Source organism: Maylandia zebra, linkage group LG12 (assembly GCF_041146795.1).
Source record: "Maylandia zebra isolate NMK-2024a linkage group LG12, Mzebra_GT3a, whole genome shotgun sequence".
In the NCBI taxonomy this organism is placed as follows: Eukaryota; Metazoa; Chordata; class Actinopteri; order Cichliformes; family Cichlidae; genus Maylandia; species Maylandia zebra.
In genome coordinates, this window is record NC_135178.1 from 14,324,412 (window position 1) to 14,345,525 (window position 21,114).

Here is a 21,114-nt window from a genome sequence, read left to right on the forward strand (position 1 = left end):
GCTACTAGTGGGAAACCTGGCATGGTGTGCCGTGTGTCCTTAAAAATTATAAAGAAACTGGACAAGTCAAGAAAGAAGTGTTAGCACAGATCCATCTGCTGTTCAGAGACATTGATCAGTGAGTCTCTGCAGCCATCCGTAAAACACAGTGGAGGCTCTGTCATGGTTTGGAGTTGCATTTGGAGATTTTGTCAAAATTGATTAGATTACGAATGTAGAACAGTACTGTTAGATTTTGATCTATCATGCACTCCCATCTGGAAAGCATCTGATTGGCAACAGCTTCAGCATGTCAATAATTTCAAACATGCTGCCAATGCAGTAAAAACATGGATCAGTCATGATCGGCCTCCACAGAGCCCGGACCTCAACATCCTCACCGACATCCAAAAACATGTTTTAATAAATCCCTGTGCCTTTTTTTCCCCAATTTTGTTTGGATCCGAAGGCTGGATCAGCACTTTTTTACAGTTGTGTATTTCCTCAAACATAAAAGATCCCTCATTTCTTCTTTATGTTTAGTTGTCCTGACATTAAAGGAAATAAACAGCCTCATTTAACATCATGTAGGTTCTGAGTGTGTTTGCATTGACGTATACAGTCTGGCATTTAGCTCTTCATCCAGCAGGAGATATCAGAGAGAAAGGTTCAGAAGTTACTGTATAGATTATTGGATTAATGCACATCAAAAATTCATCAGCTGTTCCATTAAAGCAATATGGCAGCAGTGCAGAGCGCAGGAAGCACATGGAGACACGATGAAACAGTACTTAAGTAATCACCTGTGTGTCTGAGAGGCTTCTGACTGCATTCCTGGAGTACTTTAATGACAAGCGCTTAAAATTCACATTTTTTCCTCCATCCACTTTCACTCGGCTTACCGAGTCTACTTTTACTTTAGAAAATCATCTCCTGTATTTCCCAGAATTCCACTCGACAACCCCTGGAGAACAGGCGTGAACTTGTTGCATCCAGCTGAGTTACGTATACTGTATGTGTGGGTAGAGGCAGCAATAACAATAGAGATAGTAGGAGCCAGAGAGCTGAATTTTTTTCTACTCAAGAAAAAATGAGTCACACTCCTACTCAAAACACAGCGAGCCTTGTGGCGTGTTGTCGGTGGAGATATGGGTATCTCTGCTTCGTCTTTGCTTTATAATCTCAGTGCAAAACTGCTGTTAGAGAATGAAGAGCCAATAAAGGAACCCCTATCCTTGAATTTACAAAAAACAAACTTAAACAGCAAAAACGTTCCAATAATATTAATTGAAATGGCGTGAACTGTACATGCAGGGTCATATATAATACCCCAAATGTAAATGAAGACATGCCATGCAAGCAGCTCTGCCAGGCTAACAGCGATCTAACTGTGGGTATGTCTGGGAATTTACAGACAAATGAAAATGAAAAAAACAAATGAAAAATTCCTCCTTTAAAATACCTAATGTATCATATTTGACACATGAGGTTTTGTGAGTTGTTGTGACTACATCATCAGTGTGATTTTCACCTCTTGGAAAAACCTGGATAAACTGAGCAATGCATTTTAAAGTAATAAATTACAAAATAATTATATTAATATGCTGGATGTAGCAAATATTGTATAAATTAAGACTCATATATTTATTTATTTATTTAGGACAGTGCATGTTAATGAACATAAATGTAAAAAAAAAAATTACATGAATGTAAACATACCAGATTATAGCCAAGGGCTAATTTCCATCTGTTGTCCTTAAGCATAAAAATAGACATAATAATTCATAAAAATTCATCATTCATTCATAATAAAAACTCCATCACCAAACTTACACATACACACCATTCTGTTCCCAAATAAAACATTAAAACTATACAACTTATACATGATCACACACATATGCAAATGGATATTTAATTACTTTTAAAATATTGTCATATGGTTTAGTTAATACTCAATTTAAACAATTGTCTTGTGGTTCAGGCTTTCAAGGGTTCAAATCTGCACACCTGGAGGGCAACAAAAAGTTTTCGAAAGATTTCAAAGAGCTCAAAAAATCACGATTCCCAGCCTGGCACGGCACTAAAGAATAACTAGAGTCAGCAGGCTCCATCTTATGAGGACCGAGAATTTTTTCAAGCTATCTGTAATATACTTTTAACAACATTAGCAGTGATCTCACTTCCAGAAAACACATGATGAGATTCAATGGGATAGTCGGGCATTGCCAGTGTGGTCCCATCCATGTCGTATTCAAATGAATCACCTTTTGTTAATAACACCATAAACAGTCCTGCATGTATACGCAATATATTCTTTTCAGGTCCTCTTTTAAAAAAAAATCTTTTACTTCTTTCCTGTCAGGAGGACCCGATGAGGAAATGAGACGCTGGTTTCCCTCCAATAAGAGTCTCTACTAAATAAAAGCTGACAGTTTTATTCCTCGGTTCCGTCCTTTCAGACAGGTCCTGAGAGAGGAGCACTCCAGGCAAATGTTTTTGTTTATATGAAAACGGGGCAGGAAGTGCGTAACAGAGACTACAGAGTCTGCAATATAGTGCTCATACTCAGATTACCATTAGCTGGCAGGTGCAAACAACAAAGATCAGTGTTGTGCATTTGATAGTGGAGGGTGCAGCTCATTTCACTACATTTTGCAAGGTGTAACGACAGCAGCTGGACTTGCTTAGGTTTGCTGTTCTATGGAACGCTGAAGCACCCGCCCCCGACATCCCTCCAACCTCCTCTCCCACACACACAACCCTCTGTAAATCTCTTGCAAAGACAATAGGCTAACTGTAACTCTCCTAGCAGCAATGACTAATCAGTTCTTATCAGCCAGTAATCTATGTAGAAATAAAATGTCTTCTTAAAAGAACAACTGCAGCAAAAAAACATAAAAAATGTGTAGGGCTGGTTTCAAACGCAATATGCTCCAATCAGAGCTTAGTGCAGGCTGAATCCGGGACTCGGACAAACTTTTGGAGACTTCCAGATATTTAAGACACAGCCATGTTGAGTTAATAATCAAAATAATCAGCGACTGTATATTTAGGGCAATGCAATTTCATACCTGGAATGGTAATTTACACTATATTTTTCTGCTGCTATTATTACTATGCAATATAGTCATTTTTCCTAATATATACAACAGTTTTTTTCTAAAAGCAGTGAATACACACAAATGTCTCTTATATTCTTACGTGTACATATCCTAGATTCCTTTTTTATACCTTTAGATTTATATTGTACAGTCTGACGGTGAGTAAATGCACAGAAATTTCGTTGTGATGTGCACTAAACTGGATGACACTTAAGTGGCTATTCTATTCTTTTCTATTCTATATCTATCTACACACGCTGTAAATGCTTATTTTTGGTTTAGTTAAGACGATTGTTCTAATGTTTCTTTTTGTAGATTCATTGAGTAAATCTAAATAAAAAGAAGCAATTTTTTGGTGTTTGCCTAAAAATGTCACAAAAGATTAAATAATTATGTAAATAGCTGATAATTGTAAATGGTCTGTTGTGGTCCTAAGGACCCCAAAGCGCTTTACACAATCATCCACCCATTCACACACTCACACACTGGTGATGGCAAGCTACAGTGTAGCCACAGCCACCTTGGGGCGCACTGACAGAGGCGAGGCTGCCGGACACTGACCAGTAGGCAGTTATACTGGCAATTATACGGTAAATTCTAGTGTATTCTAGGGTAATTACCACTGATGATCAGTAGGTAAATACAGTAAATGTACAGCTGAAACACTAAGAAAAAAGAAAAGGTATTACTAACTTTAACTATGATGTATTTGTGACTGTGTTTGCTTTGTAATAAGTCATGTATAATTAGGTACTGTGTAAAAAAGGAGGTCCTCTGACAGACGTCCATTCGAATTACAGTTGTAAATATCCAAATTTTGTCCAACCCAAATTTAACTGTGTACTATCTAGGAATGAAAACAGTACATTCCAATGAACTGCTTTTTTGTTATGTTGTTTTTCATGGTTATACTTCCTTACAAAAACGTTTCAAACATTTACATTTTTGACAAGGGACTTTTTTTATACTTAGGTTGAAAAATAACATCAGCACATCTGGTAACACTCTTCAGGAAGTTTTGTGTTACCGGCAGTAGGTCCCCGGGACTGTTTCGCAATCTACTCAGTAAAGCTGTTTTCACACGTGAAATCTAGAAAATTTGAGGTGAATCATGTTTGTCTACTCACTTATGCACAAGCATGATCTATTTTAACCTGCTTATCAAAGTAGGGTCGTGGGAGGGGGCTGGAGCCTATCCCAGCTGACACTGGGCAAGAGGCACAGTACACCACAATCACACACCAGTCCATCACAGGCCTAACACCGACAAACGACAACACACTCTCTCACATCCACACCTGCAGCCAATTGAGAATGGCCTGTTAACCTAACAAGCGTGTCTCTCAACAGCGGGAGGAAGCCAGAGTACCCGGAGAACCCACACAGGCATATGGGAGAACATGTAAACTCCACACGGAAAGCTCCCAGCTGGCTGACAGTTTCAAACCAGAACCTGTCTTGGAGAGAGGTGACATTGCTAACCACTGCACCCCTATGCTGCCCTCAATGGCTGCCCTCTCACTACTATAATAACCTGTTTTAGTTATGCGAGGAAGCCGTCTCAGCAGAATGACAAGCGCTTACTAGCCGTGTTTAATGTGCGTTTGCATATGTACATACACCTCGTTTGGGTAATGTTTCGAAAAGTTACCAGTAACCTGAAACTGTGCAATTGCTTGCACTATTATCATGTTCATAACCTTTGCAATAAAACATGCCATCGCCTATTTAACCACAACAAAGTAACTCAGTAAAAAGATGACAATCTACCTAGTGACTAAGCTGAAACTGGACTGTAAAAGTTTTCCATGGTATTACTTCGCTGTCTTGTCTCAGATGGTGATAGACTGTCCCCTTTTCTATGCAACCAGCATGAACTTGCACCACAGCATGCATGAGATCACACATGAATTTATTGTAAAAGTCAAGTAATGTCGTGGAAAAACTGGGGCTTGTTTTTACTGCAGTTGGGTCGGTAAAGAAATGAGTTTTTCTTCATATTTCAGCTGTAGTTTCTCTGGGTTTACGTAGTAGCTGTTCCTCAGTTATTACCAATGGTAACTTCATAACAATACAAAACATTTACCAGTTCAATTAAGAGGCTACAGAAAGGAGGCTTACTGAGAATTCAGTTCAGTGATGATTAAATAATAAATCCTCGCCTGCTGTATTTCTATCACTTTTAGTCGTCCACAGCACCTCAGCTGCTTTTATTTTTTATATAACGGGAGTTTTACTTATGTAACTACAACATTCAAAAAACGCTGCAGCTCGAATGAGAAAGCCCACAGGCAGCGGAGTGGAATTCTGTCTAGTCGCCCAAACTAAATGCCCGGGCTCTGTTACCACAATTCAAGAAAGGCATCTGGATGCAGCAATGCAGTTTTTCCCCTGCTCTCATTCACTTAAACAACCGATGACGTTCACTCGCCTGGCTTGGAATCTGCGACTGCTGCCAGCAAGAGTTGTGAATGGGGAGGCAGGCAGACAGAGGCTTGTGAACACACACACACACAATAAGCAAAGGGTCTACTGCACCGATGCTGCTCGCGTCACAGTGGCTAAGTTCAGGTTACATTTAAACAAAGGAATTTGCCCCACACCCCTCATCGGCTATCGCACACATAAATCTACAGTATGTTCTGATATTATACCTGCTCGCTCGCTCTGACTGTATGTCAGCTATATGTATAACATTAAAGGCCACAGTGTAACAGATCCCACTGAAACAAAGAGCCCTGTCAGGCCTAAGTGCCTTTGATCTTTTTGATCTGTTGTAAAGCCCCAATTTCCTCAGCTGACAAACTCACACAGACATCACAGCTTTTAAGGCCAGCGCACCAGCGTTTCCCCCTGCTGCTCTGACACAGTAAGCAGTGCTGTCGCTGTCCGATGATACTCAGATGACCATCGAAGTGTTTCATTTCACCGCATACTCATCATCCATAAAGTATCTTCCGCAGAGACCGGAGAGGAGCTCTACAGGAAGATGGAGCTCGGATGGCAGTAGCCCACTCAGTTTGTTATGTAACAATCAATTTGATTAAATAGCTTATGGGCTGCATCAAACTGATAGCGTATTATACCACTGAGCTTTATGTAAGACAGCGGTCACTTAACAAAATGGTCCAATATGGTCAGAGCCCCTCTCTTTAAAAAAAAGAAAAAAAATTCTTCTTGTGGAAATCAAGTTAGGTTTTTTACTGTGATTAAACGGAGCACTCTTTTGATTAGAAATCCTCCATTTCTAAAGTGTTTCCAATCTTCCAGCTAATTACTAATCTCAAAATTATCTCTGAATACTCATAAGCGACGATGAGCTTTCACCAAACTTGGCGGCAAATGCCAGACCAGCACCGTCAGAGCAGCCATCGCTGACACTGAAGAGTCAAAGAGCAACCAGAGGCTGGCACGAGGCCTGTTTTGCCACTCTTGGCCCGGGGATATCAATAGCTTTCTTATTTCTCCTCTTTTCTCCAACTTGCACAGTTTTACTGATCTGGGAGGTGTGAGGATGCTGGCATAAACAAGCCAAAGACTGCAGTGTAAACTGGGCCTTCCTGTTGTCCGTAGCTGGAGAAGTTTAGACAGAGGATGCTTGCCTCTCAGTTCAGGCATGGCTGGAGATATGCTCGCATAAACAAACAGGAAAAAACACTCTTCACTTTGCTCCACTCGCATTCTCTCGGCTGTTGCTAGTGCATGATCTAAAATGAGTCTCTGTGTGTACAGTACAGTGCCTTGCTTAAATGTATGCATGCACAGAAAGCAGCAGCATTAACAGCAGCAGACATGGATGTGCATAGCCTTTGGCACTGCATCACGTAATACAAAACCTCTAATGATTTAGACCATTAGAGGATACAACCAATATTGCAACCTGTGAAATTGTTCAGTGTGTGCACTGCACACTCCAATTCAACTGTTGAATCAGTCCCACACAGCTACATTTATAGAGGCATTGATCAAGCTGCTGAGAAAGTCGTGCTTCAGCTATTAACTCAAAGATCCATCTCATCCAATAATTGTATAAGGCCTTATTCTCTCCTCCACACACACGCGCACACACAGTCAGGGCAGATGCACACCATTGGAGCAGCTGGGACAAGCGAGATCTGTCATGGGTCATTAACTGCTCTTATTAATTCATGAAGCTTGATTCACTCAGCCCAGTCGTGTTCTGCTGCCATAAAACAAACGTCCAGTCCAACCCACGGGCGAAGGCATTCTTCGTGTGGATTTTGACAGCATGTCGCCATCCTGGTTCATTTTATTACTCTATTAGTGCCTATGAAACACTTCCAGCTCTATGTGCAGGAAGCCCATTTATTTTAAAAACGTGCCAACGTTGTAACACGCGTGGAAGGAGCTGCGAGAGAACCAAAGTCTTTTCCTGCGTCATCTTGCAACTCTGCAGAGGCTTTTGCCACATCAAACTATGAGCTTCCCTGCAACCGGACCTGTGTACACTTGCACTTGTACATACACCGAGTCATTTTAAACTGAAGCAAAAGATTTGATGCATTTACAGAAAGACAGAAAACTGTTGCAACCAGTTCCAAAAAACAAAACAAAACAAAAAAGAATAATCATGACAATAAAGTGGGATGAGTGTGAGTGGTGGTTTTTAAACCCTGCTGATTGAAAACAGGTTTGGGATTACTGAGGAGAATTCAAAGGGCATCCCAAAGGAACCCAGGTACACTCAGGACAAAATGTAATCTGTTTTCATTTTGTTTAAGTTTCTGGACATCACCCAGACTGAATAAGGGAAAAGGATGGCTATTTCTCTCAGGATTTATCTTGCTGTTTAAAGCTGCACAACCAAAACACTCCCTAATTTTGGCTTATGAGGCGAAACCTAATGAATTTTGTTTTGTAACTTCCCACAGGCCCCAAACCTGAAATAAAAGTGCCCACATGAGCCCAACGACCAAAACGGTCAATGCATCACACAGTGCGCGGCGTTTACCTCCAGGCCTTCCTCGTGCCCTCAGCGCAACCCTGTCTTCCTCAGAATGAACTATTAATGACACCGTGCGCCTTCATATTTCAGACCGTGCTGTCGGGCTGCAACTGGCCTTTTCAGACATTTGACTCTTTCTACACAGGTAAGCAGAGTCCGTCTCTCCGCAGGGGCCCTTTACACAGATTTCAACACCAGTCACGTCATCGGATCACCTTTCAAATGTCAGACAGCCTAAGCTCATTTTATTCCCCCTCTAGAAAGGAGTTATTCCCCGTGTCAGTGTTTGCTCCAGCATGCATAACGTTGCGAAAGAGCCGCTTTCATATGCACAGACAACGAAAGCGGATGTGGGAGGCAGACCACCCTCCCATCCTCCCTCCCCTGCCGCCCCCGTCCCCCAACATATATATTTTTATATATATATTTAATGGGGGGGTGGGGGGGGGGCATACAATCTGTCAAAATGTGCAAGGATTTTGGTTGACTCGAGTCTATCACTGATTACAAGACGAGCAGTTTCGCGGTGTTCCGTTGATGTTGTCTGCACTGTCTGCACAGCACCCCCTCCCGATTTTTTTTCTGTTGCATCTTTAGGATTTACCTGCCGTAATGAGCCACACAGTCTGCAGGCTGCCGTCATCCTTACGATTATTTTTTTTCTGCACAGCTCAAAATATGACAAAAGCAGGCCCGCTTACTATTTGTGTCAACTTACCCTCTCTGGCTTTTAGCAGTACAGTGTTGGCTACTATGTTCTCCAGCTCCATCAAAAAGAAAAAAAAAGAGAAAAAGAAAAAAAATCCTAAACGTAGAGGTTTCTCGGCACACAAACGTCTGCGGCGAATACAGCGTCCTTCAGCTCTGTGCGATGCGTTTCTTTTTCTTCACTCCTGGTGACTGTCCAAGTAAAATTCACTCATATCAAAGTCGTAAAGGATAAAACAGGATGTCATAAATTTGCTTGCAGTGTAAGCTGGGCATGGTTCTTGTTGTGGGCTGGAAGTGCGGCGCTGCATTTCTACTCCAATCCCCCCAAAACCATTCCATGCGTAATTTGGGTAGGAAATCTCCCCGACGCATAAAATAATTATTTCTGGAAGATCCGATGTCTGCAAACCGGGTTCTTTCGGCGGCGGATCCTTAACAAGGGTACACTAGGATACCGCCAGCTTTACCTTACAACAGCAGCAGCAGGGGTTGGCTGAGTGCACGAGAGAGGACATCAGCGGGCCCCCTCCTCCCCTGTTGGTACGTAATCAAAATAGGCTGGGCCTCTCAGTTAAGCGGCGTCACACAGTGAGCCTCTACCAGAAGTTAGGCCACGATGTCTGCAAAATAAAAGCACACTACAACTGCCTGGCTCGCTGGAGGAAGCGACACATTTTATAAAATGCTTTTTGTGAATTCTACATTCACATTTTATTTGGTCCCGCACGTTTCACCTCGAGTAGCCATGAATCTCATACCCAAGAGTTTCTACAACTAGTGAGCTTCTTTCCGCCAAAGTGATTCCATTTCTGTCCCAGTAACGCAAGCACAGGTGCTCCGACTGTAGTGGCAGTAAAGATTAAAAGGGTAAGAGGTAAAGTCGCCCTCTGGTGTTCAATTTTAAACTACATACGAGAACTGGTGTACATAACGTTATGGATCACTTTCGCGAATCAACAATGCTAAACAAGCATTTCACCTTTGAAAATATATAAATACATAACGACTGAATGCCAGGTGATTGGCCGTTTCGCGAGGAATCCAGTAATTTTGTAAGGTAAGGATTCTCAAAGGATTTATGACAGCAAGGAGCAAATCCACATTTTAGAAGGGCTATCTTTGTAATTAAACTGTAATTCTCTCTAAACATCTCCACAGATGAGCTTCTGGAAAATACACTGCCATTTACTGCTCCAAAATAAACCAAAAAGGCCAATTTTAAATCTCAAATTGGCCTTAAAATAATAAAAAATCTGTCAAAGATTTTAAAGCAATGTCCGACAGGACATATTCAGGAAATATTATTCAAACCGTTAACTTATACAGCTCTGTTCATTTCTTACAAATGACTCGCTTCTTCATATTTTAAAAAAGTTGTTTACATCATCATAAGCGCGCTGTTGCTGTATTATTGTGTTTTTACAACTTTATGAGTGTTTGCTGGTGAAATGGAGGCAGGAGTGTATAAAGAAAAAAAAAAAAGATCTAGTGAAGAAATCAGGTCGAGTCAGTCCCAGTGTCCACTGTAGCGTTTGCTTCGAGATTAACGTTGCCGACAAACCTTCATGTGGGGTCCTCTGCCCTCCTCCTGAAGACGAGCACTTTACGCTGAAGTTTCACCGGAAACTGCACTTTATATAATAAGACTTGATATGTGGAAACTTTCTTTATGGCTTGCAGGCTGTCAGGCTCTGGGTTCATAGTATAAAATAAAACGAAAGGAAGAAAAATACATTAAACTGCCACCGGAAGTGCTTAATCATGTGGCACGAGGATAACTCGTTTAGGAGCGAGTACAATCTCGCGGCTGCCCCGTTTCACAGAAGCCACGATGGATCAGTCAAAACGATTAACAAGCTTATTGACCGCTGAAGGCAGATAGGATCGATTTCTCAGTGTGCGGACGGGCTCTCATTTATATAAACAGGACGTGGGGCAGCCTGATGCACCGATATGCCGCCTGCCTAAGTGCAATTACCACAATGAATTATGGCATTTCCCCACATAACAAATGCACAAGTGCCCGGTTTGATGTCACATTGCAGCGGCTAACGTGATCTGCTTAGTGGTGTCTGTGGCGCCATCATAAAAGAGGGCAGCGGGCCCTGATTGACCCAAAGTGATGAGCTTCACATCCCTTTAATGCATGACACCCCTCCCACCCAAGTAGAGCTTCCATCATGAAAAATTAAACTCTTTAATGGGGCAAAGCACATAGTCTTCCCCCCCCTCTCAATAGCAGTTCCACATTATTTAAACATTCACCACATGATGAAAGAATACAAAGTGCTATTGATTCTTAATTGTCAACATAGTGATTTCAGAGAAAAAAAAAAGAAGTTTTTTCTTGACTTGACACCCCCCCTTACAAACCTCAAATTAAATTGATACAGTACATCACAGTAGCTGGACTCCATATAATGGTATGTTCTCCCCACTTAAAAACAAAAAGTCAGGCTCCCATGCGCTCTCAGGTTCAACTTCAAACTTGTCAGTTCAATGCCAACTGAGAAAGAGGCCCACGGCAACTAGGCTGCTAGTATTCATCTAGGTTGTCAGCTTTGGGTATGGACAGGCCTCGGTCCTTCAGGACCTGCATTTTGACTTTCTCCGTCTCCTGTTTGGCTTGCTGCTGCAGCCGCTGCTCCTCCAAGATCTCTTCAATGGAGACTTGCTGCAGCACCGTGTCACAGGGCTTATCCATGTCCTGCAAAGACAAGAGACCGTGTCACATCTTGCACAGGCCTGAAACACTCAGATAATACTACTGAACACATTTTAATTGGAATTACTGGGTGTTCTGGAACTTTGAATTGTTACTAATAAAATACCTGATCAAAAATTTGATTATTGACAAACAATCTGATTACACTAATGAAGCAAACAAGTGTCTTTATCAAACACAAATAAGGTAGAAGAATAAAGTGAACCTCTGTGCTAATGACTTCTCCAAAAGCCATTTCCTTTTTCCAGTTAAGGAGGACAGGTTGCACACCTGCCACTTCCTAGAACTAAAGGCATGAAACATCTGCAAATCTTCAAGAAGACTGCATGGTTCATGCCAACCATCAATCACAAACTGCTTTCTGATAATAAGCAGCATGAACAGAAATGCTGTTTATTCATGCTTGACAAACATTTTCTTAAAACTATACATAAATTAATGCGTGCAGAAGATGTCGTATGCTGAGACTATGTGCCTTTTTGTGCGTCAATATCATTTCTGATGTGACACAGGATTTGATGTCAGCTTACGGTCATCGTTTGCCAGATGCAAGCTCACCAAAAGGCACCAAGTAGTTAATCACTGCCGTTCCATTTCCATCAGCATTTCAGAACAGAAATAAATTAACAATCAAATGAACCTAATCATCAGGCAAATGTTACAAAAGGCAGCAACATCTTCTAAAGCACTGAAAAGCAGATCAGAGTACAGGTGCTGTCGAGCCTCTGCTATGACTGAAGCAGTTTTACATCATGACATGCTGTACTGTTACAGCATGATGTGGATCCCTTTAACAGCAGAGTACTGCTGTCAAGCATTAGGTAGGAATAACAGCGCAAGAAGAGTTCATGAATCACTTCTGCTCAGTGTACTGGCCTTGAAGGTCCTGTGTCACAGCAGTGACCCTGTAATGCGTCAACTTGGCTGTTGACGTACATCAGACAAGCATGATTAAGGAGAGTCGGATGTTAAGGATGCATCAGCAGCTTGCACTGTTGTCTCTTAGGAAGGAGTTTGAGCCCACCAGTCTTTCTGGCATCTGTTTGTACCAGAAAGACTGGTGAGGATTCTCTGGCTTCCTATCACAGTCCAAAGATAAGCATGTTAGGTTAATCGGTGATTCTAAATTGGCCCACGAATGGCTGCGCGTCTCTCTGTGAGAAAGGCCAGATCTCAATCTGTGTCAACTGGGATAGGCTCTAGCCCGAGGACCCTTAGCCACCATTTATGTCAACCCCTACTCTCACAACTGTATCAATGCAGTGTGTGAAGGACATAAGGAAATGTAAGTAACAATGTCTACTGAGCCTTACTTTGCATCCTTCTGACCATTTCAAAAACCAAAGTGAAAACGAGATTATGTCTACTTACTATCTCTCCAAGCAGCACCACATTTTCTCCTCTCACGATGAATATTCCTCTGGGGATGTCACCAAACTTTTTTCCCACGTGGATGCGCTCAACTGTCTGGTGAAAAACTAAATTGGCTGGAGGACAAAAGAACCGGGGTAAATAAAGAACAGACCCGATCATGGGAATCATAATGACAGATAAACTGAGCCTGCTGTAACCAATGCAGTGACCCGACTCAGAAAAACAATACTAAAGGTGGATATAATTAAGAGTTTTACCAAACTGATCAATGCTTCTCAGGTAACCAATCAATGTTCTTCCATCTCGGAGCAGCACCAGGTGCTTCTCTGTGGGATACAAACAAGAGGAGCACGTTAAATGGCAGTTTAAACTCGCTGCAGATGATCCAGATTGCGTCGGACACGATGCTGCACATCTTGAAACGATTGTTTCTTTTTAAACCAAATCAGCTCCATCAAATCACTCCTCCAACTTACTATCGATGTCGTCAATGAGGCTTGCCGTCCCTGGTACGTAGTTCATCTTGTGCTGCTACTGCTTCTTCTTATTATTATTATTATTTGAGTCTTATATCTGTATATACCGTCAAGCCATTAATGTTTCAATACATGTTTCTCACAAAATTAGCACAGGAAGCGTCTTTATACACGCCAGGGATGAACTTCCTGTAAGCATTTAACCCTTCGTGTGCTGGCGATTCACTACATTTCTAACACGCAGGAACGGCCCTTTAAAAATACATCTTTAAATAAATATAACTTCAGGCATCGGTGGGTTTTGAAGATTAAAATAGCAGTTAATGTTTTTAAAATGTTATTTTTATGACCTTTCCCCCCATTGGCCAATAACGTCTACTGGCGCGCATGCGTCGGCAAAGATCGTATTTACACAATATTGGTCACAGAGCCGGAACAATTCAAAACGCCGTACATTATGTAAATACATGTATATTTTTGTTGAAATACGCCCAGAAAATAGACGTTTAACGTCTTAAAATCATATCATAAATTTATAGCTAGTGTAATGATGGTAGACTCTGGCGTTACTTTCTCCGTCCAAACGTTGGTTGTGCCAGAAAAAATCTGACGGAGTGAGACCTCTGTAGGTTTAGCAGCGCCTCGCTATTAAAGGCGCAGCACGGGGGCGCTCACGTCATTCAGTCGTTTCCCGACTTCAACCGAGGGGTCCGCACTTGTATAGGAAAACGACAACATTGCTGCTGGCGTTTCAGACGACCTGACACATCCGATAAGTAACGCGAGGCTCGCTGCAGATTTGTTTCCCCCCCCACAATGATAGATGACAGGGCGGCTGCTGGTAAGAGCGCTTAGTCCAAGCATCATCATTATCAAATGCAGTCCAATCTGAAACCCGGCTGGCCCTCGACTTGCAACTCCGGAAATAATCACGGGAACTGGAATAACAGTATGGTAAGTAAGTGGACACAGCTCAGACATATTCTCGTGGTATTCACACTCTTTTAGTGTCTTTAAACCTTAAAGAAAAGCGTGAATTTGTGGCCGAGATCATTTTCAGCCAGCTCGCACAAAGCCCTGTCTATGCTAGCTGCGTGGCTAACTGAGCTAACTAGCATTATGTAATAGTAACGGCTAAGGACAGAGTTCAGCTGTTTTCCGGGACTTTTACGTTAATCTTGACGTGACGCCACTGTTAATAAGACTCCACGTGTTTGAAAGAATGAGTCAGTATTTCGTGTCTTTCTTGTGACATGTTGGGCCCTTTTATTTCCGGTTAGTTTTTCTTAAGGATTTTGCATAACTGGTTCCGCAGGCAGATGAATCAATGTCCCTGTTTGCACAGTTATTGTTTGTCCTGGGATTGGTTGTGACGTTGAAGGCGTAGTTTTAAAGTTTTGTGTCATACCAATGTCTATTTGTAAGTACTCTGGTGCCAACCATGCTTTGTGACTGTATTTGCAGGATGCTCCTCAGTATCCAGGCTACCCTCCACACTACTGGTATCCTCAGTCTCATTCCACAGGGCACTATGCAAATACCTATCCCTCTGGATCAGATGTTCAACCACAGTACAATCCACAGGTATGGCTATACAGATGCAGCATAACCAGTACCTCTAACTCTAAGGTTGGGTTAGTGGATTTATGCTTACATTTTCATATTAACATCTATCTTGTCAAAGTTGTTGTATCTCTGATGGATTTATACTTTTTATTTTAAATAACTAGTTCCCCTTCTTGTGTCTTTCACATAGGTAATGCCTGGTGGTTATCCAAACGGCCATGGAGTCTACAGTCCAGCACAGAGTCAGTATTCAACAAGTGGTTTCCACCCATCCAACCCTTTCTACTGTGCTGACCCTCAAAGACCGGCTCCGGGTTCTTATCCTAACCAAGGCTGCCATGCAGAGCAAAGCAGTGGGTCTTCTGGACAGCCTCATTCTCAACACCAGCATCATCACTACCCTGGGCCACACTGCCAAGGGGTTGGTGCATTTAAGCGCACACAGTTTTCAAATATAACAATAGTTTAAATAAAGTCTTACAAATGAGGTATATTATACACTGTAATTTTATTTTTATTTATTTATTTTTTTAATCTAAAAACAGATGCCTTTTTTTAAACGCAAAAGAAACGTTTTCTGAATGTGAGACATTTGTCTTCTGCTCTCAGGGTCCTGGATATCCTCCCGGACCGTACCCTCACTACAATGATAGTGGCCATGCGTTGCCTCCAAATCCCCCATACCCAACTGGCCAGTCACTTCATCCCAGCCAGCAGGCTGACGCATGGGGACACTCTGGTCCATATGTACCCTCACAGCAGCCATGGCCGCCGGGGCAACAGCCTCCACAAAACCATTATGGGAATCCAGTCCGTCCACCACATCCTCCAGCGTGGCCAGGAACTGGAACAGGTGCTCCTCCACCGTACCAGCCCAAGGTAAGCATCTTAAGAGATTTTGTTTTGTTTTTTTGTGAAACACAGATGTGCACACAATGTATTACAACTGTCATGATGAACTGTAAAACTAGAACAGCCATTGCACTTTGTTTTCTGTAATCGCGCATCTATTCTGGGTGGATAGCATCTGTTTTTGGAGGGATTAGATTTTCTAAAAATTAAATACCAAATCTTTGCTAAGGTATATTTATTTGAGTCAGTTTACAGCCTTATATTATCAAACTTTTAAAACACAATATTTTTCAAACTCTTGTGTTACTGTAGGACCAACAGCACCAACGCGCCCCACCGGTGGGACCTAAACCGAAGCCAGCACCATCCCCGAATCCCCCCAGTGGTAATCCTACTGAAATAAGTTCTCCTCCACAAATGTATAAAACTGGGAGAGGTGATCCTAATGCGTCGCAAGCTGAGGCCCCGCCTTCGGTTCCAGCATCAACTCCAAGTCAGGCTGCACCTCAGCCCCTGAGCGATAACCCCAGTCTGGCTAAGGTCCAGCAGGTCATGGCCAGAGTACTGCTGCTTCAGGAAGACGTTGATGAGTTTGTTGGCAAAAAAACAGACAAGAGTTATCGTTGTCTAGAGGAACTGCTTACCAAAGAGCTGCTGGTGCTAGACTCTGTGGAGACTCAGGGACAGGAGAGTGTCCGGCAAGCCCGAAAGGAGGCTGTACAGAGAATCCAGGCCATTCTGGACCAGCTGGAAAAGAAAGCTTTCTGAGCTGGACTTGTTCTGCTTGTGGGTCACTTTGTTTTCATCTTCCTGATCTTCCATAGACATGTTCAGGTTCTTGTCGTCTTTTGCTGACCAGTGTTGTAGGGATTTTTTTTTTTTTTTTTTTTTCTCCCCACCACCATGTTACTATAGAACACCTGTGAAAGGTGGCATGGACCAAAGAAAAAGACACAGCAGTTACTGGCACGTGGACTCAAACTTTAAAGCCTAATAATGCTGGTATAAAAGGTATGGTGGTATTAGACGTGAAAGCTCATGGTTATCTGCGTCAGCCTCAGTGAGTGACTCTATCAGCTGCAAAAGCAGGAGCGAGTCACTGGAAGATGAACTTGTGTAGTGCCACATTGCAGCTCTCTGTTGTCTCTGAGTCAGGACGCAGATTATCATCACGCTGTCCCTCAGGAATGTGGGTCAGTTTCAGTCTGATCCAAAGTGTATCAGCTCTTGCACTTCTTTAGCAGGCTGTCGTTTCATCTCACGGTCCCTTTGCATGATCAGGAAATTGTGCTTTCACCTAATGGAGTAAATGCATTTTGTCCATAGCCACGTACCTCTCCATGCCTCCGCCTCTGTAGGTGCAGTGATTTCTTTTGTCTTTTCTTTTTTTTCTTTTTTTTTTTTTCTCACTCAGTTTAAGCCCTGCATGCACTGTAATGTCAGATAGGCACTTGATACAATCATGATATCTCAGAGCTCAGAACTGGGCCTTGAGTGTAGCAGATTAGTGAAAATCCCCCAGAAGATTGCTGTTCCCAATTATTTCATCTTTTTTTGATGAAGACCTAGAATCAGACCTACATATGAATGCCATGTGTTTCACTTGACTCACTGATAAAGACTTGATTAAGTATGACTGGACAAGCTGTTCCTTTTCTCTATCTTTGAACATTCAAATATATATATATAAAACTGAAATCTCTACTTGAACATTTTCAGTCATGTTTTATGCTGAAGGACAAGGTTGGATTAAATGTTTTTCTTTCTGTCCTTTTGATAATGAGGACAAATCTATGTTTATATCAAACTGATTTTTGTGTGCGCATCACTGTCCATTATCGTGTGTATGTTTTGTTTTGTTTTTCCCTCCTCAGACATTCTTGATGTGTTTTAGCAAAAAGTGCCATATTTAAGAGGATGGGTTTTATATAATTAGGAGAAAAAAAATATAAAAATATCACAAGGTTTGCATGGAAAAGAAAATCATTTTCTGTGTGTTTATTTCCCCTTCTGCTCAAATGCAACTCGCTGTGTAGTTTTAGATGTAATGCATGTTTCCAACATAGGATGGGGAATTTTGCCTGATAAACGGTGAAAAGATCACAAGTGAAATGTGGGAGGGGGGGGCAGAAAAATGATTAAATGTCAGTATATTTTTTAACTCTTGATCAAATTAGTTTTTGCTTTGCCTTTACCGAACACACATGAATATCAGACGGTTTAGGTATCAGTCATACAACATTTCTAAATGTTGTTCTGTTTTAAAAATGAGAAGGCTGCTTATTTTTCTCAAGTAGAAACTGGTGCTTGGAGGTCACACTGCCTTCAGCTGCAGGCCTGCATTGAGCTCTTTAAATAGACAGCTATTTGGACGCAAAAGCATTAATGTCCGCCCATGATGGCTCCAAGTGCAGTCTAATTTAATTCAAGGGTCAAATGGCCTGACAACACACAGGACACCCTCCGGTGTGTGAATCTGAGCCAAACAAGCCTGCTCCACTTGAGTCACTGGTTACAGACGACCAACTGTGGAATAGTCTGTTTGCAGTTTTCTTCATCAGCGAAGCTGTAAAAGGTAGTCTCGGCAAACTCTTCCATAACCTTTTCACCTTTTAAACTTTTTGCCTACCCTTAACAAACCATTACAAAAGATAAAATTGCCATGTCGACAGAAAAAGCAATGTCCTATACATCAAAACTTCCTGTGTGGTGGAATGCAGAGCCGCCTCCGCGGAAATTGGAAATTGACCTGAGTTCACCTGGATTAGCTGTGTTTGAGTTGGAAAAACTCTTGTATACTGGCAAAGCCATAATCAGTCATGCAGATGAAGTGTGGCCTAGGCTGTACATTGGTGACCAGTAAGTAACTCCTCTTTATTTCTTTTGATGAACTCTGACATAATCTAACTGCACCTATTCCTCTAGCGTCAGTATTTACTTATATACAGCAGATTCAAATTGAGATTATGACTCAGGAAACTTCCTGACTTCTAAATCTCCAAATGTTTTTCTTGTGTTGAGAGAGTCATCTGATACTTTTAGTAAAAATACTCAAATAAATCAATAAAAGTCCTGGATTCACTCCACATACGTGAAAGAGGAGCTGATCATAAATCTGATTCAAATGCAGAATGAGTAACGTGACACTTGTCCTGCTGCGTTCCACAGTGGGAACTTGCATAAACTACAACAACGCCATGTAAGCGTTTGCACTGATGCCTTGGCATGAAAGCACGTCTCGAATGTTCGAACTCGCATGCTTAAAGTGTTTTTCTAAGGATCAGTTTATCACGATGAAATATTGCATACATGCCGTATAACCTACTGTCTGAATACAGAGTGGTGTGTTTTCCAGACACAGTGCAGAGAACCAGGCTGATTTGTACAAGAATCACATCACTCACATCCTGAACGCAGCTCACAGTAATCGTAAGGGACAACCAGATATCTATGAGGGAATGAAGATCACCTACATGGGCGTAGAGGCTCATGACTCCTGTAACTATGACATGAGTGTCAACTTCCAGGCAGCAGCAGACTTTATCCATAGAGGTCTGAGCAGAGGAGGTAAGAGGAGAAAGTTAAAAATGATATAAATACAGTTCAAAGGCAAATGGATTTGATGTGTGGAATTTAATCTAATATTTCTCTGTGAAGGCAAAGTGCTGGTCCACTGTCATGTAGGAGTGAGCCGCTCTGCCACCCTGGTCCTGGCTTACCTGATGCTGAAGCAGAACCTCACTCTCGTCGAGGCTATTTGTGCTGTGAAAGAGAGCCGTGGTGTGATTCCTAACCGAGGTTTCCTTCGACAGCTCATCAAACTGGACGAGCAGCTCTTTGGCAAACATCGCTGAAACCCGTCTAACAGCATTACTAGTCACCTTTCACGGGTCCAGAAGATTGATCTTTAATGTCAAGATGATGTGTTGCATGAAAGATTTCTTGCGTTTTACTTTGGGGTCTTACAGCATGTGATCCTTTCTTTGGTCTTCATTGTTATGAACGTTAAGATAAAAACATTACATTTGTACATGTTAAATGGACTGATGTTTTACAAGATGTTTAGCAGTCAGCTTAATTTACATAAATATTGTGGAAAAGTTTTGAGCCACCACCGATTTCTTTATATGCCGCTTTCGAGGAACCAAACCTTTTTCGTAATTTTTAAACGTGGTCTTGATCAATAGTTCTGTAGGCTTTCTGAAGCTCTTTCTTTGGACATCGACCGCTTCTACCTGACCATTTTCAGAGGAATGTGTTGTTGTTGTTTTTTTCTAATGTTGTTAAGCCATTTAACACTGACTCATGGATCACTTCAGTATAAAAAAGGCACCTAACTCAATGAATGGACCAGTGTGAGAACTAAAGGAGAAGTGCCAGGCCAAAAATACAAAAAGCTATCTACAGCAGATGCAGCATCTGAAAGTCATTGTCTGTGGAAAAAGGAACAAATCCTGACCCGATTTATGTTTTGGGCACTTCAGGTGATCCATCTACTATTCGCTGAAGCCTCATCAGAAATGTTCTCATTGGAAGGCTGAGATCTGTTAAGATGCCATTTTTAATTCTTGCCAAATTACTCAAGAGCTGTACTGAATATCAGTGGCAACAAGTCTTATGGAATGAATCCAAACTTGAAATTTTGGGTTCAAATTGTTGCCAGTATGTATGAGGAAGGTCAGGAGAGAGGCACACTAGAGAGCTGAGAAAAACGATGGAGTTGCTGTCATGGTTTGGACATTCATTTAGGACAGTGGTGTTGATGATCTTGTCAAAACCAATGAACACAGAAAAGTGACATCAGATTTTGACCCACTATGTAATATCATCTGGAAAGCATTTGGTTTGTTAATGCTTCATTTTTCAGCATGACAATGATCACAAACACACTTCCGCCACAGTCAGAACTTACCTGGACAGAAAAACACACAATGCAACACTGTCAGTCATGCAGACTCAACGTTATTGAAGCAGTATGGGATCATCTTGACAGAGAACAGAACAAAGAAGGTCTTTCAAGAAGCATGAAGCGCTATTCCTGAAGACTACTTACAGAAAACGCAAGAAAGCAGCCTAAGACAGTTCAGGCTGTGTTGAAGAGTAAAGGTAGTCATACCAAATATTAGCATTCAAGCTTTGTTAAGCTCTGTTTTGCCTTATATAGTGTATTAACATGTATTTTTGCATTTGTTTCAATAACTGTTTTCCCAACAAAATACTAAGAAATAATGGGCACCTCAAGACCTTTGCACAGTAATGTGGCTCCATGGTGGCCAAATATTAAATGTGTTTTTCAGCACTGCACTGAAATTTTAACTCGGCCAATAGCTGTTGCATAAATAAAGAAATTAACTTTTCAAA

The 21,114-nt window shown here is 41.7% G+C and overlaps 4 protein-coding genes across 5 annotated transcripts in view; 2 read left to right on the top strand and 2 right to left on the bottom strand.

Moving 5' to 3' along the window:
- grk5l (G protein-coupled receptor kinase 5 like) overlaps positions 1-9,290 on the bottom strand; it is a 29,839-nt gene extending 20,549 nt beyond the window's left edge. The window contains exon 1 of the mRNA XM_004544209.4: positions 8,768-9,290. Coding sequence (XP_004544266.1) covers positions 8,768-8,819 — 52 coding nt within the window. The 5' untranslated portion in view covers positions 8,820-9,290. The remainder of the gene's footprint in view (positions 1-8,767) is intronic.
- A 1,653-nt stretch (positions 9,291-10,943) lies between these two features.
- Positions 10,944-13,509, bottom strand: lsm1 (LSM1, U6 small nuclear RNA associated). The gene is made up of 4 exons (XM_004544210.5): positions 13,336-13,509; positions 13,117-13,185; positions 12,857-12,972; positions 10,944-11,467 (listed from the first exon to the last, which is right to left on the bottom strand). Exons 1-4 carry the CDS (start codon positions 13,379-13,381, stop codon positions 11,297-11,299), a joined length of 402 nt encoding a protein of 133 aa, XP_004544267.1. The 5' UTR covers positions 13,382-13,509; the 3' UTR covers positions 10,944-11,296.
- A 487-nt stretch (positions 13,510-13,996) lies between these two features.
- bag4 (BCL2 associated athanogene 4) lies at positions 13,997-17,736 on the top strand. The gene is made up of 5 exons (XM_004544211.3): positions 13,997-14,289; positions 14,800-14,919; positions 15,092-15,322; positions 15,511-15,780; positions 16,066-17,736. The coding sequence occupies exons 1-5, from the start codon at positions 14,212-14,214 to the stop codon at positions 16,519-16,521; spliced, it is 1,155 nt and encodes a 384-aa protein (XP_004544268.1). The 5' UTR covers positions 13,997-14,211; the 3' UTR covers positions 16,522-17,736.
- A 472-nt stretch (positions 17,737-18,208) lies between these two features.
- On the top strand, positions 18,209-21,104 carry LOC101468349 (dual specificity protein phosphatase 26). 2 transcript variants are annotated; one of them, XM_012917392.3, is made up of 4 exons: positions 18,209-18,328; positions 18,426-18,612; positions 19,109-19,320; positions 19,411-21,104. In XM_012917392.3, exons 2-4 carry the CDS (start codon positions 18,434-18,436, stop codon positions 19,605-19,607), a joined length of 588 nt encoding a protein of 195 aa, XP_012772846.1. In that variant the 5' UTR covers positions 18,209-18,328; positions 18,426-18,433; the 3' UTR covers positions 19,608-21,104. The 2 variants fall into 2 exon arrangements, with proteins under 2 accessions (XP_012772846.1, XP_004544269.1); XM_004544212.3 differs by having other exon boundaries at positions 18,251-18,612.
- The last annotated feature ends 10 nt before the right edge of the window (positions 21,105-21,114 follow it).

Coding starts and splice junctions, on each gene's coding strand:
- lsm1 (XM_004544210.5), bottom strand. CDS start 13,381: ATGAACTACGTACCAGGGACGGCAAGCCTCATTGACGACATCGATA. Junction 12,973..13,116: donor GAGAAGCATTGATCAGTTTG/GTAAAACTCTTA, acceptor TTTGTCCTCCAG/CCAATTTAGTTTTTCACCAG. Junction 11,468..12,856: donor TGGTGCTGCTTGGAGAGATA/GTAAGTAGACAT, acceptor TTGTCTTTGCAG/GACATGGATAAGCCCTGTGA.
- bag4 (XM_004544211.3), top strand. CDS start 14,212: ATGCAGTCCAATCTGAAACCCGGCTGGCCCTCGACTTGCAACTCCGGA. Junction 14,290..14,799: donor GGAACTGGAATAACAGTATG/GTAAGTAAGTGG, acceptor CTGTATTTGCAG/GATGCTCCTCAGTATCCAGG. Junction 14,920..15,091: donor AACCACAGTACAATCCACAG/GTATGGCTATAC, acceptor TCTTTCACATAG/GTAATGCCTGGTGGTTATCC.
- LOC101468349 (XM_004544212.3), top strand. CDS start 18,416: ATGTCGACAGAAAAAGCAATGTCCTATACATCAAAACTTCCTGTGTGG. Junction 18,613..19,108: donor AGGCTGTACATTGGTGACCA/GTAAGTAACTCC, acceptor TGTGTTTTCCAG/ACACAGTGCAGAGAACCAGG. Junction 19,321..19,410: donor TAGAGGTCTGAGCAGAGGAG/GTAAGAGGAGAA, acceptor TTCTCTGTGAAG/GCAAAGTGCTGGTCCACTGT.